Below are 16,140 nucleotides of genomic sequence, written 5' to 3'. Positions count from 1 at the left end.
GCATGAAACTCAACATGCATATCAGATTTATTAGGTACTAGGCATGTGTGAAGTTTCAGAAACGGGCGCGGTGGAGGGGCTCAGTAGCGCCACCTTTAGTCAAAAATGGGGTATTAGTTTTACCTACAGTAACAAAAATCGGTATTTATATTTATCTCCCCGAGCCGGACAACTTTCTAATTTACAGTCATTAGCTCCGACCAACAGGAAGTCAGATATTTTGGTTTGAATGTGATTTGATGGGAATTTTGCCAGTCTCTCTCAGTGTCTGTGTGTGTGAGAGAGGAGGGGGGCTTTATTTTAACCCTTTCTCTGCTGTGTGGGACTTCTCGGGCACTTTTGGGGCCCTTAACGTGCTCGAAAACTCTTGAAACTTTGCACACAGGTCAGAACCTGCGGCCATTATAGCCGGACTGAAGCTGGTACCCGGGCGTGGCAGGGGAGCTCAACAGCGCCCCCTTGAACGTGGTCCGAAAAACTTGGTCCATATATCAAACACGTTTGCATGTAATAATATGAAACTCGGTACACATTTAGATATCATCGGGCCGAACAACTTTCGTGCTCTAAGTTTTACGCCAGTCCAACAGGAAGTCGGCTATTATGGGTTGTATGAAAACGCATGCCCCTGGAATTTGATATACTCCTCCAAGAAAAATTATCCTATTGCCACCAAACTCAGTCAGCATGAAGTAAAGACATTGAGGACGCTAAATTGCGGACGGATTTTTGATATCTCGAACGGTTTGGCCGTGGCGAGGAAACAAAGTTATGGCGAGAAAAGAAAAACACAATGTGTTATAACGTCTTCATACATTTATTGATCTTGATGAAACTTCAGCAGTGTTTTTGTTGTAAGAGGGCGATCACATGGATGTGGCTATTGTGAGTCAAAGTTATAGCGCCACCAACTGGCAGCAGGAAGTGTGTTACTTTCAAGATACTTTTGACTAAAGTGGGGGGGTTATTTTTACCTACAGTCACAAAACTCGGTCTGTATATTGTGCTTATCGATCCGGACATCTTTCTCATTTACAGTCATTAGCTCCGACCAACAGGAAGTCAGATATTTTGGTTTGAATGTGGTTTTGTCTCTCTCTGACAGAGTTCCCCCTGCCATTCTCTCTCTGTGTGTGTGTGTGTGTGTGTGTGTTAGTCCAGTGAGATACTGGAGGAGGAGGGGGAGGGGGGGGGGAGGAGGAGGGAGGGCACACACACAGACAGCCCCCCCCCCCCCCTTTTCTGTGTGTGTTTGTAGGGGAGCAGAAAGACTCACACTGATACAAGCTCTAAAGCAGACTTCTTCTCGACAGTCAAAGCGGGGTTACGTTATTGCCCGTCGTGCACAGGAACCCGAAAGGCAACGGGGTGGCGGCTTTTTATATATATATATATATATATATATATATATATATATATAAATAAATATAGCTGCAAGCAGCGATGGAGGGCCCAAGCCGGTGGCAGCGCCAGCCCGGTGCCTTTAGTGTAACTAAAGGCACCAGGGTGGCGGTGCCACCGGCTTGGGCCCGTAATCGCTGCTTGCAGCTATATTTATTTATATTTTAATTTGTTTTTTTATTTTTATTTCTCATTTGTTTTATTCAAAAATACTTTACTTTTCCATGTGTTGCTTTGTTATGTTTTGTTTTTGCTGAGCCAAAACATTTTCCTTGATTGATGTAACTTAGGTTGTTTTTATTTAATATTGTCATTTTATTTTTATATTTGACATTACGCCAGCCATGTTTTGTTTAGTTTAGTTCAGTTTTTGTTATTGTATTATTTTATTCATCTTTTCATTTTGGAAATGTTTCATGTTTCAAATCATAACCTCACCCTCCATGCTTAGTTTAGTGTAGATTAGTTTTGTGTGTGTGTGTGTGTGTATTGAGTGTGTATTTATATATACACACGTATACAGAAACGTCCACTTTTGGTATGGCAAGATGTCTTAAAATTTTCTAACTTAAACTTAGACCACATTATTAGATTACCCTTTGACTTTATTTATACACATAAATGACAGCTTAATCATTTTTAATATTGTTTTGTGCATTTATTTAAAGACTGCATGTACCATTTTTTGTCACTGGTGTTACCTTACTTCTTTGGCAATATTAAAGGTTTTTATGAAATATTATTAGGGCCCAAGCCTTGAAAAGGCGAAGGCCCTATTGTTTTCCTTCGGATTATTCTTCATTATTAGGGCCCAAGCCTTGAAAAGGCGAAGGCCCTATTGTTTTTCTTAGGATTATTATTTATTATTCTTCTTCTTCTTCTTCTTCTTTATTATTATTATTATATTACTACCTTTTGGTCACTTTTGGGGGCCTTAACGTGCTCAAAAACTCTTGAAACTTTGCACAAATGTCAGAACCCGCGGCCATTAGGACCGCGCTGAAGCTGGGACCCGGGCGTGGCAGGGGGGCTCGGCAGCGCCCCCTGGAATGGGATTCAAAAACATGTCCATATATCAAACACGCTTGCATGTAATAATATGAAACTCGGTACACATATAGATCTCATCGGGCCGAACAACTTTCGTGCTCTAAGTTTTACGCCAGTCCAACAGGAAGTCGGCTATTATGGGCTGTATGGAAACGCATGTTCTGGCATTTGAAACACTTCTCCCAGAGAATTCATCCGATGACCACGAAACTCGGTGTGCATGAAGTCAAGACATGGAGGATGCTAAATTGCGGACGGATTTTTGATATCTCGAACGGTTTGGCCGTGGCGAGGAAACGAATTTATGATTAAAAAAGGATGCATAAAGTGTGTTATAACTTAGTTATAGTTTTACCTACAGTTACAAAACTCAGCGTGTATTTTGATCTTATCAAGCCGAACAACTTTCTAATTTACAGTCATTAGCTCCGACCAACAGAAAGTCAGATATTGTGGTTTGAATGTGAATTGTGTCTCTCTCTGTCTCTCTGCCATTCTGTGTGTCTGTCTGTGTGGGGTGGGGAGGGGAGGGGGGGATCCGTGTATGTGTGTGTGTGTGTGAGGAGGGGGGCTAGTTTAGTTTAACCCTTTCTCTGCTGTGTGCAAAATCTCGGGCACTTTTGGGGCCCTTAACGTGCTCGAAAACTGGGTGGGGAGGGGAGGGGGGATCTGTGTATGTGTGTGTGTGTGTGTGTGTGTGTGAGGAGGGGGGCTACCGGTAGTTTAGTTTAACCCTTTCTCTGCTGTGTGCAAAATCTCGGGCACTTTTGGGGCCCTTAACGTGCTCGAAAACTGGGTGGGGAGGGGAGGGGGGGATCTGTGTATGTGTGTGTGTATGTGTGTGTGTGAGGAGGGGGGCTAGTTTAGTTTAACCCTTTCTCTGCTGTGTGCAAAATCTCGGGCACTTTTGGGGCCCTTAACGTGCTCGAAAACTCTTGAAATTTTGCACACAGGTCAGAACCCGCTGAAGCTGGTACCCGGGCGTGGCAGGGGGGCTCGACAGCGCCCCCTGGAATGGGATTCAAACACTTGTCCGTATATCAAACACGCTTGCATGTAATAATATGAAACTCGGTACACATTTAGATCTCATCGAGCCGAACAACTTTCGTGCTCTAAGTTTTACGCCAGCCCAACAGGAAGTCGGCTATTGTGGGTGGTATGAAAACGCATGTTCTGGCATTTGAAACACTCTTTCTAGAAAATTCATTCAATCGCAACCAAACTCGGTCAGCATGACGTCAAGTCATTGAGGATACTAAATTGCTGACGGATTTTTGATATCTCGAACAGTTTGGCCGTGGCGAGGAAACGAAATTATGGCGAGAAAAGAGAAACACGATGTGTTATAACGTCTTCATACATTAATTGATCTTGATGAAACTTCAGTAGCGTGTTTGTTGTAAGAGAGCGATCACATGGATGTAACTAATGTGAGTCAAAGTTATAGCGCCACCAACTGGCAGCAGGAAGTGTGTTACTTTTGACAAACTTTAGTAAACTAAAAGGTTAGTTTTACCTACAGTCACAAAACTTGGTATGTATATTGTGCACATCGAGCCGGACAACTTTCTGATTTACAGTCATTAGCTCCGACCAACAGGAAGTCAGATATTTTGGTTTGAATGTGGTTTTGTCTCTCTCTGCCTCTCTCTGACAGAGTTCCCCCTGCCAGTGTGTGTGTGTGTGTGTGTGTGTGTGTGTGTGTGTGTGTGTGTGTGTGTGTGTCTGTGTGTGTGTCTGTGTGGAGAGGGGAGGGAGGGCACACACACAGACAGCCCCCCCTGTCTGTGTGTGTGGGGAGGGGGGCAGAAAAACTCTATTAAAAATAGGTATATTGTGCCATCTAGTGTTTTATACTATGTATACATGTGTTTTTTCTTTTAAACAAGTGTTTTAAAGTACAGTAATTTCAATGAATATATATACCACACTTCATAGGAATTTTCGGTGTTGTGTACTTACAATGGCTGCTGATTTCATGTGTCCGTTAAGTCCATGAGACTGTAGGGTGTCTAATTTTTTATTTTAGGTTTCAGAAGGGTGTTCACGCATACTTTGTGGTTGATATGTGCCCTCGATGCGCACTTTTGCAGAACCCACACTGATGCAAGCTCTAAAGCAGACTTCTTCTCGACAGTCAAAGCGGAGTTACGTTATTGCCCGTCGTGCACAGGAACCCTAAACGCACCGGGGTGGCGGTTTTATATATATATATATATATATATATATATATATATATATATATATATATATAAATATAGCTGCAAGCAGCGATGGAGGGCCCAAGCCGGTGGCACCGCCACCTTGGTGCCTTTAGTGCAACTAAAGGCACCGGGGTGGCGGTGCCACCGGCTTGGGCCCGTAATCGCTGCTTGCAGCTATATTTATTATATTACTACCTTTTGGGCACTTTTGGGGGCCTTAACATGCTCAAAAACTCTTGAAACTTTGCACAAATGTCAGAACCCGCGGCCATTAGAGCCGGACTGAAGCTGGTACCCGGGCGTGGCAGGGGGGCTCGACAGCGCCCCCTGGAACGCGGTCCGAAAACTTGGTCCATAAATCAAACACGCTTGCATGGAATAATATGAAACTCGGTACACTTATAGATCTCATCGGTTCATATATCCTTCATGCTCTGACTTTTTACCCCAGCCCAACAGGAAGTCGGCTATTTGGGGTAGTCTGAAAAACACATGCAATGGAATTTAAAATACTCCTCCTAGACGATTCCACCAATCACCACGAAACTCGGTGTGCATGAAGTCAAGACATGGAGGATGATAAATTGCGAGGGGATTTTTGATATCTCGAACGGGTTGGCCGTGGCGAGGAAACGAATTTATGGCGAATATTGGAAACAGGAAGTGTGTTATAACATCCTCATACATTAATTGATCTTGATGAAACTTCAGCATTGTGTTTGTTGTAAGAGGCCGATCACATGGATGTGACTATTGTGAGTCAAAGTTATAGCGCCACCAACTGGCAGCAGGAAGTGTGTCACTTTCAAAATGCTTTGAATTCACCCTCTTATTTTTACCGATTTGCTTCAAACTTCATCTGTATAATGTAAACACACGGCAGATGTAGACCTGTGAAATAATTATTGATATCTTAAATACTGTTGCCATGGCAACGCATCAAACTTTAATATTCTTTTTTAAAGTTTTTGAGACTCTTAGCATACTTGAAATTGCATGAAACTCGACAGACACTTTACATTTATTGCCTAGTACACTTGTGCAAAGTTTCAGAAACGGGCGTGGTAAGGGGCTCAGTAGCGCCACCTTTAGTCAAAAATGGGGTATTAGTTTTACCTACAGTAACAAAAATCGGTATCTATATTTATCTCCACGAGCCGGACAACTTTCTAATTTACAGTCATTAGCTCCGACCAACAGGAAGTCAGATATTTTGGTTTGAATGTGATTTGATGGGAATTTTGCCAGTCTCTCTCAGTGTCTGTGTGTGTGAGAGAGGAGGGGGGGCTTTATTTTAACCCTTTCTCTGCTGTGTGGGACTTCTCGGGCACTTTTGGGGCCCTTAACGTGCTCGAAAACTCTTGAAACTTTGCACACAGATCAGAACCTGCGGCCATCAGGGCCGGCCTGAAGCTGGTTCCCGGGCGTGGCAGGGGAGCTCAACAGCGCCCCCTTGAACGTGGTCCGCAAAACTTGGTCCATATATCAAACACGTTTGCATGTAATAATATGAAACTCGGTACACATATAGATTTAATCGGGCCGAACAACTTTCGTGCTCTAAGTTTTACGCCAGTCCAACAGGAAGTCGGCTATTATGGGTTGTTTAAAAACGAATCCCCCTGGAATTTTATATACTCCTCCTAGAAAATTATTTCGATCGCCACCAAACTCGGTCAGCATGAAGTCAAGACATTGAGGACGCTAAATTGCGGACGGATTTTTGATATCTCGAACGGTTTGGCCGTGGCGAGGAAACGAATTTATGGCGAGAAAAGAGAAACACGATGTGTTATAACGTCTTCATACATTAACTGATCTTGATGAAACTTCAGTAGTGTGTTTTTTGTAAGAGGCCGATCACATGGATGTAACTAATGTGAGTCAAAGTTATAGCGCCACCAACTGGCAGCAGGAAGTGTGTTACTTTCAAGATGCTTTTGACTAAAGTGGGGGGGTTATTTTTACCTACAGTCACAACGGTATGTATTTTGTGCAAATCGAGCCGGACAACTTTCTCATTTACAGTCTTTAGCTCCGACCAACAGGAAGTCAGATATTTTGGTTTGAATGTGGTTTTGTCTCTCTCTGACAGAGTCCCCCCTGCCATTCTGTGTGTGTGTGTGTGTGTGTGTGTGTGTGCGTGTGTGTCCGTCTGTCTGACACCCCCCCCCCCCCCCGTGTGTGTCTGTGTGGGGAGGGGAGGGAGGGCACACACACAGACAGCCCCCCTGTCTCTGTGTGTGTGGGGAGGGGGGCAGAAAGACTCATTAAAAATAGGTATATTGTGCCATCTAGTGTTTTATACTATGTATACATGTGTTTTTTCTTTTAAACAAGTGTTTTAAAGTACAGTAATTTCAATGAATATATATACCACACTTCATAGGAATTTTCGGTGTTGTGTACTTACAATGGCTGCTGATTTCATGTGTCCGTTAAGTCCATGAGACTGTAGGGTGTCTAATTTTTCATTTTAGGTTTCAGAAGGGTGCTCACGCATACTTTGTGGTTGATATGTGCCCTCGATGCGCACTATTGCAGAACCCACACTGATGCAAGCTCTAAAGCAGACTTCTTCTTGACAGTCAAAGCGGAGTTACGTTATTGCCCGTCGTGCACAGGAACCCTAAAGGCACCGGGGTGGCGGTTTTATATATATATATATATATATATATATATATATATATATATATATATATATATATATATATATATATATATATATAAAAATAAATATAGCTGCAAGCAGCGATGGAGGGCCCAAGCCGGTGGCACCGCCACCTCGGTGCCTTTAGTGCAACTCGAAGTCATATACTGACGCACTTTAGGCGTCATATACTGACGCTTTTGACATCGTCTACATCCAACGCACATGGCACCCTTTAGCGTCAATATGAGACGCAGATAGATATGGGCCAGAAGGCGCCTCCTAGCGGTCTAACCCTAACCCTACCCCAGACCTAAACCCAACCATAACCGAACAAAGCTCTGTGCGTGTCATATTGAAAGGGTGCCATGTGCGTTGGATGTACTGTAGACGAAATGTCAAAAGTGTCAGTATATGACGCCCTAGGATGAGAATGCGTTGAAATGTTATAATATTTATTCAGCATTTTGTTTTTATGTCATTTAAATAATATATTTGATAGTTATGTATACATTATTGTATTTTAAATGGTGTAAAAACCTGTTATTGACCTCAAAATAAAGCATTTTCCCTCTGTACATGATGGTGGGGACGAGCACTTCTGTGGTGCTTGGAATTCTATATAATTAATAAAAAATAAAATATTGCCACTTGATGGCTCAAGACGGTGTAATTGTTCATTGTTCAGGTGAACAATTGTTCACAATTGACCATTCGCAAAGACCCGCCCCCCTTAGTTACTGTCGCTATGTCCGACAAGCTACTTCGCTCCCATGCCACACCATGTTCTCATCCAGTGAAAAATCCATCGTGGAGCAGAGAGGACACTGACAACACGCTGACAGACAGGACAGACCAGGTTACTTTTGATATTAAACATATTAAACAGTCTCACCTTTCAAATTTGGTCATTTTTAAAAAGAAATGTAAACAATAAATACCGTTTTGTGGCTCTTTAATGTGTCTGACAGATCGCTGTAGAGCCTCAGTTAAAGCTGCTCGTGAACCGATCATCTCTTCCTTCTAGTTCATTTATAGCATCAAATAAACATGAATGAACATAAGAAGGAATGTTGTTTTAACCGCGGAAAGGCGTCAGTACACTCCGCTTCTCAAGTTCACATCCTCCCATGTTAATATACTAACTCTCCTGACTGCTTTGTCGGACAAAATGGCGGATGGCAAAGTATGATTGGTCAGATCACCTGTCAATCAAGCTCCCTGCGAAGGGTCAATTGTTCAAACCTTACCCTGTTTTTAGCTTATTTTATTAATTTTTTATTGCTGAAACAAGTTCCTTGATTTAACTCGTTGTTTTTATTTATTTGATTATTCCGTAATTTATATTTGAGTGATATACTTCACATGTAAGCAATATATTATCACTTTGCAATATATTATATATACATATATACAATATATTGTCCTATATACAATATAAGTCACTAATATAGTAAGTGTGCACGCTTGTATTAGGTCTTAGGTGTAAATTTATTCATACAGTATGTGTGCAAGCATGTGCATTCTTGTAGCGGGCGACGGGGCGGAGCTCCAGATTCCCGAGGCCAACAGTGGAGTCCCTCTCCCTGCCCTTGCTCATCGATCAGCAGTAACCCGAACCCCATGGCCCACAGTGGACTAAAGTGCAGATAGCACAGGCGAGATGGAGACGGAGTGATATAGCCATGTATTATTAACGACTCCAACTAATGACTGTGGAGGCCTTCTGGGGCCCGAGATGATGCAGATTGCATGGGGTGGAGTTAGAGTTGATAAACAAGGATGACTGGAGAAGAGTGATTGTTTTGAGTAGAGAGCGGCAGTCTGTTATGACATTATAATGGTTATAATGGGAATGCTTGGAACAGGCTGCATATTTAGCCAGAATCTATTTTGCCGCAGAAACGAACGGCTTGTAAATCAGCTGATTTGCGGTGCTCCGGGGAAAGAGGGAGTGTGGGTGGGCTCTCTCATTTGTCATTGTCATGGAGTGTGGCCTAAAAGCAATTTCCATAAGAGCAAAAAGGCAAAACACACACAGGCGCAATCTTGCAACACAAAACACACCAATGGAAATTGTCACAATCACACTTTGCAATGGTTATCTTATAACATTTATTGGAAAAAATCCCTGAAAAGTCCTTTCCTGGGACAGTTGGGACTTTTAAATTATTAATGGGCTATTTGATAGCATGCTGGTGTTTCGAAGTAACTCTGTCCGTGGTTGACCTCACGACCCATGATGCCCCTCTGCCAAACTCTTCACAGATTTTGAAATTGTTTCACAAATTACACTTTTTTTTTTGTTTTATTAGTAGTATTAAGGCACCCATCACTATTGCGAGTTTTGGTCTTTTCTTATTTGAGAACAATTTTACAATTTGTGGTGTTTTGTTTTTGTGTTTTTTTTTTTTTTTTTTTTTTTTTCGTTTTGTTTGGTGTTTTGTTTTTGCTGAGCTGAAACAATTTCCTTGATTGATTTAACTCTGGTGTTTTGTTTTGTTTTATTAATTTGTTGTATTTTATTTTATTATTTTGATTGTGCCCTGCATGATTTATTGTTTCGCGTTGCTCCGTTTATTTTATACACTGACGATACTGAATAAGCTTTATTCTTAGACTCAGAAACATTCCTTATTTACTTTCACACTGCGGTTGCACTGAAACAGAGGGGAAATGTTTTTTTGTGGGTTTTCTGGGTATGTGAGATTGTGAGATCTGCTCTAATAGTGCTCTTTCTCTTTGTGTGTGTGTGTGTGTGTGTGTGTGAACATGTGTAAACACAGGGAGGCCATCAACAGGTTGTGTGAAGTTGTACCCGGAGGAAAAGCTGCCTGGAAGAAGAAAGTAAGAGCAAATTGCATTTTTTTTTTTTTGCTTTTTTTTATTTTATTAAGCACAAATCTAAGAAAATGTAGTGATATCCAAATACTTGTTTTCTGCCCTTTTTAGACCACCAACAAAACCCTCCAGTCTATCATGGGAAAGAGTAACCTACGTTTCGCTGGAATGAGCATCGGCGTCAACATCTCCATTGATGGCTTGAGTCTACTTGTCCCCACCACGCGACAGGTTGCTTAAATTAGATTTAATTAAATTGAATTAAAGATTAAAATTAAATTGCTTAAAGTTTAAATGTTTCCTAGTTATATAAATGTATATAAATGTGTTGGTTAAAGTCTGACCAATTGAGTTAATTCAACAAAAATTAGGGCTCTGATTAAATTATAAATTATATCATTGGATAGATATTTATTTAAATAGATATTGCCCCTTTAAGCTTTGCATGCTTTCCCCCGACACCGTTTGTTTATTTATTGCTTTATTTGTATTTTATTATAATTTTTTTATTAATACTAATTACGTAGGTCGGACAATTTGAATTGATGCAGACATCTTTTTCAACACTTTTTTTCATCTCTTTATGTAGGTGATTGCCCATCACCCCATGCAGTCCATATCTTTCGCCTCTGGTGGAGACTCGGTAAGACCTCGAAAATACATATTTACTGTTCAAGGGCTCTTCTTTCAGCTCATATCATTCATTTCTCAAACTGCAACTTGATTCTGACTCTGATTTCTTCGTGTGTTGCAGGATACACCCGATTACGTCGCCTATGTGGCCAAAGACCCTGTCAATCAAAGAGGTATTTTTATTCTATTTTTACTAATATATATGCGTGTTATTTTATTGTGTATGCATATTATGCACAAAACAAAAGTTATTGTTAGAGTTATGGTCTTCAGTTGGCAAATGTTGAGCTATGGTGCTTGTTTGGGAAAAATGGGTTTGATCCCAGCTTGCGTCATGTCCCCAATTCCATTTCCCATTGATTTTCCTTCACTTTTGTTTGTGTCACTGATTATTTTGGCTAGATTTCTCACATGTGCATAATATTACCTTGCTCTCATCCCTCTAGCGTGTCACATCCTGGAGTGCAGTGAAGGTCTTGCCCAGAATGTGATCAGTACCATCGGCCAGGCCTTCGAACTGCAGTTCAAACAGTACCTACACAGCCCACCCAAAGCCATTCCCACCACGGATAGGTGAGATTCACATCATTTCCCTTGTTTGTTTGGGTTTTTGGATCTATCGTTTTATCTAGTCAATATTAAACTTCAGCTCTGAACAGTTTTCACAAGGTTGAAACAGGATACACACGGCTTGTGTTTCATATAGCCATCATGTTTTGATCGCAGACCGTTATTTAAAGCTAAATTTATTTAAGGGGCTCTCAGAAACCACAAGCCTGCTCAGTGTCACATCAGTTATGGATCATTCCTTTCAATTTGCTCAATTATAAATCATTGTTGTTAAATGCTCTTTTTGTCTTTAATATAAGTCTACTTCCCTATATAGACAGGATCCTACTGTAACTGAATGGAACTGATGTCACTCATGTTTACCGCACTACATAGAAAACAGCTCCGTGTGCTGTTAGCCTGTTGCTAAGCTACCACATGAAACTCTAAAGGAGCGATCACATTAGTCACTTCCGAATTCACATGATCAACTTAAACCTTTCACCCTCGCGCTAAATTCCCAATTGCGAGTGTTACTATGAAAAGGACTCGATTTTGCTCAGAACAACAGGAAATTTGACCATACCTTAATAAGCATAAAAACATAAAGCACAGACAAATATGAATTAAAATAGTAATTTGTAAGTAGATACTACTAAATAAGCATGTTTTTATTGGCACATTTCAGTACTAAATGGAAATATATTTATGATTTATATATTTAAATTGAATGAAATATATAATTACCTTTGCACTGATTGCTAATATGTTAATGCGCAAACATGCTAAATAGCTTTATTTAATGTTCAGGACTATACGAACAGAAGAGTCGGCGTGGGGGGATGACGAGGAATCGTCCGAGCACGATTACTACAACAGCATCCCGGGGAAGGAGCCTCCCGTTGGGGGAGTGGTGGACTCCAGGCTCAGGCCTCCTGCGGGCCTACTGGGTCACGTCCACACGCAACCACAGAGCAAAACCGCTCAGGTAAAACAATAGACTTTATTATAAATGGACGTAGAGTTCAATTCCTGCTTTAATTTGCGTTATGAACAGCATGAAGTGGTCTGTAGAGAGAATAAACTATTAGCATAAAGCTAATTGCGTCAGGCAAACAAACGAATGAAAGCCTATGCCATCCGCAAGAAATTAGCAATTCTTCAATTATCGATGATTATTTTTAAAACTACTCGACCTTTCGAAACCTTTGACCTCTTTAACCTGCCCTGTCAAACCAACCATCATAATTTGCTATAAGTACTTTCTGCACTACAAAAATATATATTTTTTTATACTTTGAGAAGAAACATAGCGTATAAGACGTTTTATTAGAGACACATATACATTATACAATGTATTACAAAAAAATTATAATAATAATTCTAGAATATAAAAATGATTATTTCAGATGGGGTCACCAGCCAAAAGAGATGCTTGCAGCCTCCCTGCCGCCCACTTGTGTTATGAAGTGCACTGGGACACGGAGAACAGCAGCTCAAGTGAGACACCTGGTGGTTAATTATCAGTATTGTTACTTTTGTGACGTTTTGTTGCTTTTTAACATATTTAAGGTGCTGGAAGTAACATGGTCCGATATTACATTTTTTTCCTTCTAACGCCGATGTTATTTAGTTACCAGTTTATTTTCTGTAGGTTTGACTTCCGATGGTTACCTGCGAGCAGACGGTCATCCTCCCGGCAGCCGTGATTACGAGGAACACCTGTACGTAAACACACAGAATCTGGACAACATGGAGGCTTCAATGGACGCCCAAAGAGGACGCAAACCCGAGAGCCCGAAGAAAGACATTTTTGATATGAGTGAGTCCACTGCAAATGACTGAAATTGATTAATCTCAAGAAGAAGAATGCATACAACTCACTTCATCCTACAAACTGTACTGTTCTTGACCTCACAGGGCCATTTGAGGACGCCCTGCGTCTACATGAAGCCAGTGGAGTTTGCGTACTGGAGGACAAGTGGCCGAGTCCCCCACGGCGCCGGGCCCCCGTCGCACCCACAGAGGACCAGCTCCGGCGGGAGATGTGGTACCACGGACGCATGAGCCGCAGGGACGCAGAGAATCTGCTGGGCCGAGACGGGGATTTCCTGGTGCGGGACAGCGCCACTAACCCAGGCCAATATGTCCTGACTGGGATGCAGTGTGGGCTTCCCAAACATCTGCTGCTGGTGGATCCAGAAGGAGTGGTGAGTGACGCTTCAAGCTCAGTCAAACCAATTATGAAAACACTTAAAGGGATAGTTCACCCAAAAATGAAAAGTAGCCCATGATTTACTCACCCTCAAGTCATCCTAGGTGTAAATGACATTCTTCTTTCAAACTAATACAATCGGAAATGTCCTGGCTCTTCCAAGCTTTATAATGGCAGTGTATAATTGAACCACATCTTTATATAAATCAATATATTAAATGGCTTTATAGTATAACCACGTGACGTCTTATATGAACTTTTTTAATTGTCCGTTTCCATTAGGTTCGGACTAAAGACATGCTTTTTGAGAGCATCAGTCACCTGATCAACTACCACCTGACGAACAAGCTGCCAATCGTTGCGGCGGAGAGCGAGTTACACCTCCAGCAGGTGGTCTGCAGAAAGCACTGACCTCCATTTGAAGCCCGTATACATGGTGAGACGTTTGCGACATGTTCCTACAGACGATTGAAGCTTTTTGGTTGTGTAATTCACAGATTTTGTATTGTTTTTTTCAGGGTTAAAGGCCAATCCCTGTGCCGCCAATCTAGAGGCCTCACACTTGCCTTAAACACAGACTGTGAGCTTCCACTGGGACTTGTGGGATATCCCTGTTCCTTTGGCACTGACCACAAACAGCTTTCAACTTTCATGTCCTGTTAAATCGACCCCTTCTTCAACAGAGAAGACCCCAACTGAGAGTTTGGCGTTGGGAAATAAGGTGCTTGTGAACATTGAGTTTCCCAGCAGACTGTTCTTGGCATCGCCTGACAGAAATGTGAACTTATGAGAAACACACGAGACAAACCGTCTTATTCCCTTCCTTTTCATCCGTACAAGCGTTTGTCGTCCTTTCTAAATGTATTGGGTAACTGTGACTCTGATCTTCTCTGATGGTCACCTCTGAAACTCTGGACATCAGTGTGTTGTTGTGCTTACCAACAGTTTGCTCTCAGGATGCAGTATTTGTTAAGGACGTTATGTAAAGCTCAGTCGCTCTAATGCAGTCGTATCAAATGCACATGTTTAATTTATGAACTCAGGACCAAACGTTTGGGTCATGCTCATGTGATATTGCCCTTTTTTAAACGATAGTGTTCCAGACATGAATTATACTTCACAATTACGCATATTCCATTTCTCTTTTGTGTTTAGTCACATCAACAAATGCCCATAATGCACACGGTTTCATTTAAATATGCATTCAGTAGTTTCTTTTGTGAAGAGTCATCTGATTGGTGTACACTCACATGAGAAGACTTTACTAATAGTTTTCATATATATATATATATATATATATATATATATATATATATATATATATATATTAATCATGTATGGTGTAAAATGACGTGACTTGGACTTGACTTGTAATGTGGACACATTAGCAACATTTTAGGCGGGAAAAAGGCCTATTGTTTATTATCAAAAGCGTTTTTACGAACAGAAAAAGATCAGCGGATTATTGTGATAATAAACAAAAATTAGACAATGAAACACTTATTATAAGTGGAAACACATTTTTATTTTTTTATTTTTTATCATTGGGTAAACCACTCAAACTCACTCTGTAGAAGACGAGACGATCAAGCTAACCACGTTGATAGATGGCAGTAGGAACTTTGGTATTTAAATTACACAAAGAACAGCGATGGAAGCGCCAGCTAAAGAACTACTGAATGCACCTCATGTAAATTTATTTTTTGTTTTGTTTATCTGGACTCAAAAGTCATCCACAAGCTTTTTTTCATACATTCATTTCCAATACATATTTTGTAATGTCAAAAAAACATCGTATTTCAACCTAAAAGCTGCTTTCTGGAGAAATGTAGTCGACAACCTGCCTTTATAAATGTCCAAATATAATTGTTATATAAAAAGTGTTTGGCTCACTACAGTGTATGTATTAAGAACCACATTTTCTTGAATATGTCTTCCCACATTAGTATCTGAAAAGATTCCAGTGCCTTAAAAGTGTTAATTTTTTATTTCAAAAACATCTGACCACTTATTTATAGTTTATACTTTCTTTCTGCATCCCAGTTTCAGTTATAAAGCGCTTGCATAGAGTATGTCAGATGCAAAATTCAGAATAGCATACTAGCACACTGCTATTTCAGCCATAGATGCAGCATGCTAGTTAGATGCAGCATCAGGTTGAGCTAGTTAGCATATTTCAGTTGGCACCTGCTGCTCTAGCCACACCATGTGGGTTAAAAAAGCATTGTATCCACTGAAAGCAATTTAAAAGTAGCTGTAAGCAACATATATAGGCCTAAATCACAAACATTTCAAACACACGGGATTCCTGTGCCAGCCGGGCAACTGACATTGAGATGAATGGGAATGCTAACGGCTAGCTTTCTCTGTGTAATAGACCTCCTTGCCAACAGCAAAAACCTCTTACTTTACTTTCTCAGGATATTGTTTCTCTATGCTGTGTTCCTCTAAAAGCATTCTCAATAAAACTGAACAGGAAGGGGAAATTATAAGAAAATGTTTGGTTTATTTTTAAAGGAACAGTACTACCAAAAATGAATGTCATCCTTTAAGAGATGTGTCTAAATATCCATACTTTTTGGGAACTTAGCACT

The 16,140-nt window shown here is 40.8% G+C and overlaps 1 protein-coding gene across 6 annotated transcripts in view; it reads left to right on the top strand.

Moving 5' to 3' along the window:
* The window catches only part of shc2 (SHC (Src homology 2 domain containing) transforming protein 2), a 36,777-nt gene extending 20,717 nt beyond the window's left edge, over positions 1-16,060 (top strand). For all 6 annotated transcript variants that reach the window (XM_079593865.1, XM_079593867.1, XM_079593864.1 and 3 more), the window contains 11 exons: positions 10,095-10,155; positions 10,261-10,380; positions 10,739-10,792; positions 10,904-10,955; positions 11,229-11,355; positions 12,142-12,319; positions 12,741-12,831; positions 12,986-13,153; positions 13,252-13,541; positions 13,829-13,982; positions 14,065-16,060. In XM_079593865.1, coding sequence (XP_079449991.1) covers positions 10,095-10,155; positions 10,261-10,380; positions 10,739-10,792; positions 10,904-10,955; positions 11,229-11,355; positions 12,142-12,319; positions 12,741-12,831; positions 12,986-13,153; positions 13,252-13,541; positions 13,829-13,957 — 1,270 coding nt within the window. In that variant the 3' untranslated portion in view covers positions 13,958-13,982; positions 14,065-16,060. The remainder of the gene's footprint in view (positions 1-10,094; positions 10,156-10,260; positions 10,381-10,738; positions 10,793-10,903; positions 10,956-11,228; positions 11,356-12,141; positions 12,320-12,740; positions 12,832-12,985; positions 13,154-13,251; positions 13,542-13,828; positions 13,983-14,064) is intronic.
* Positions 16,061-16,140: the final 80 nt, after the last annotated feature.

Source organism: Phoxinus phoxinus (genome assembly GCF_949152265.1).
Source record: "Phoxinus phoxinus genome assembly, chromosome: 20".
In the NCBI taxonomy this organism is placed as follows: Eukaryota; Metazoa; Chordata; class Actinopteri; order Cypriniformes; family Leuciscidae; genus Phoxinus; species Phoxinus phoxinus.
This window is presented reverse-complemented; position numbering and strand designations above follow the sequence as displayed.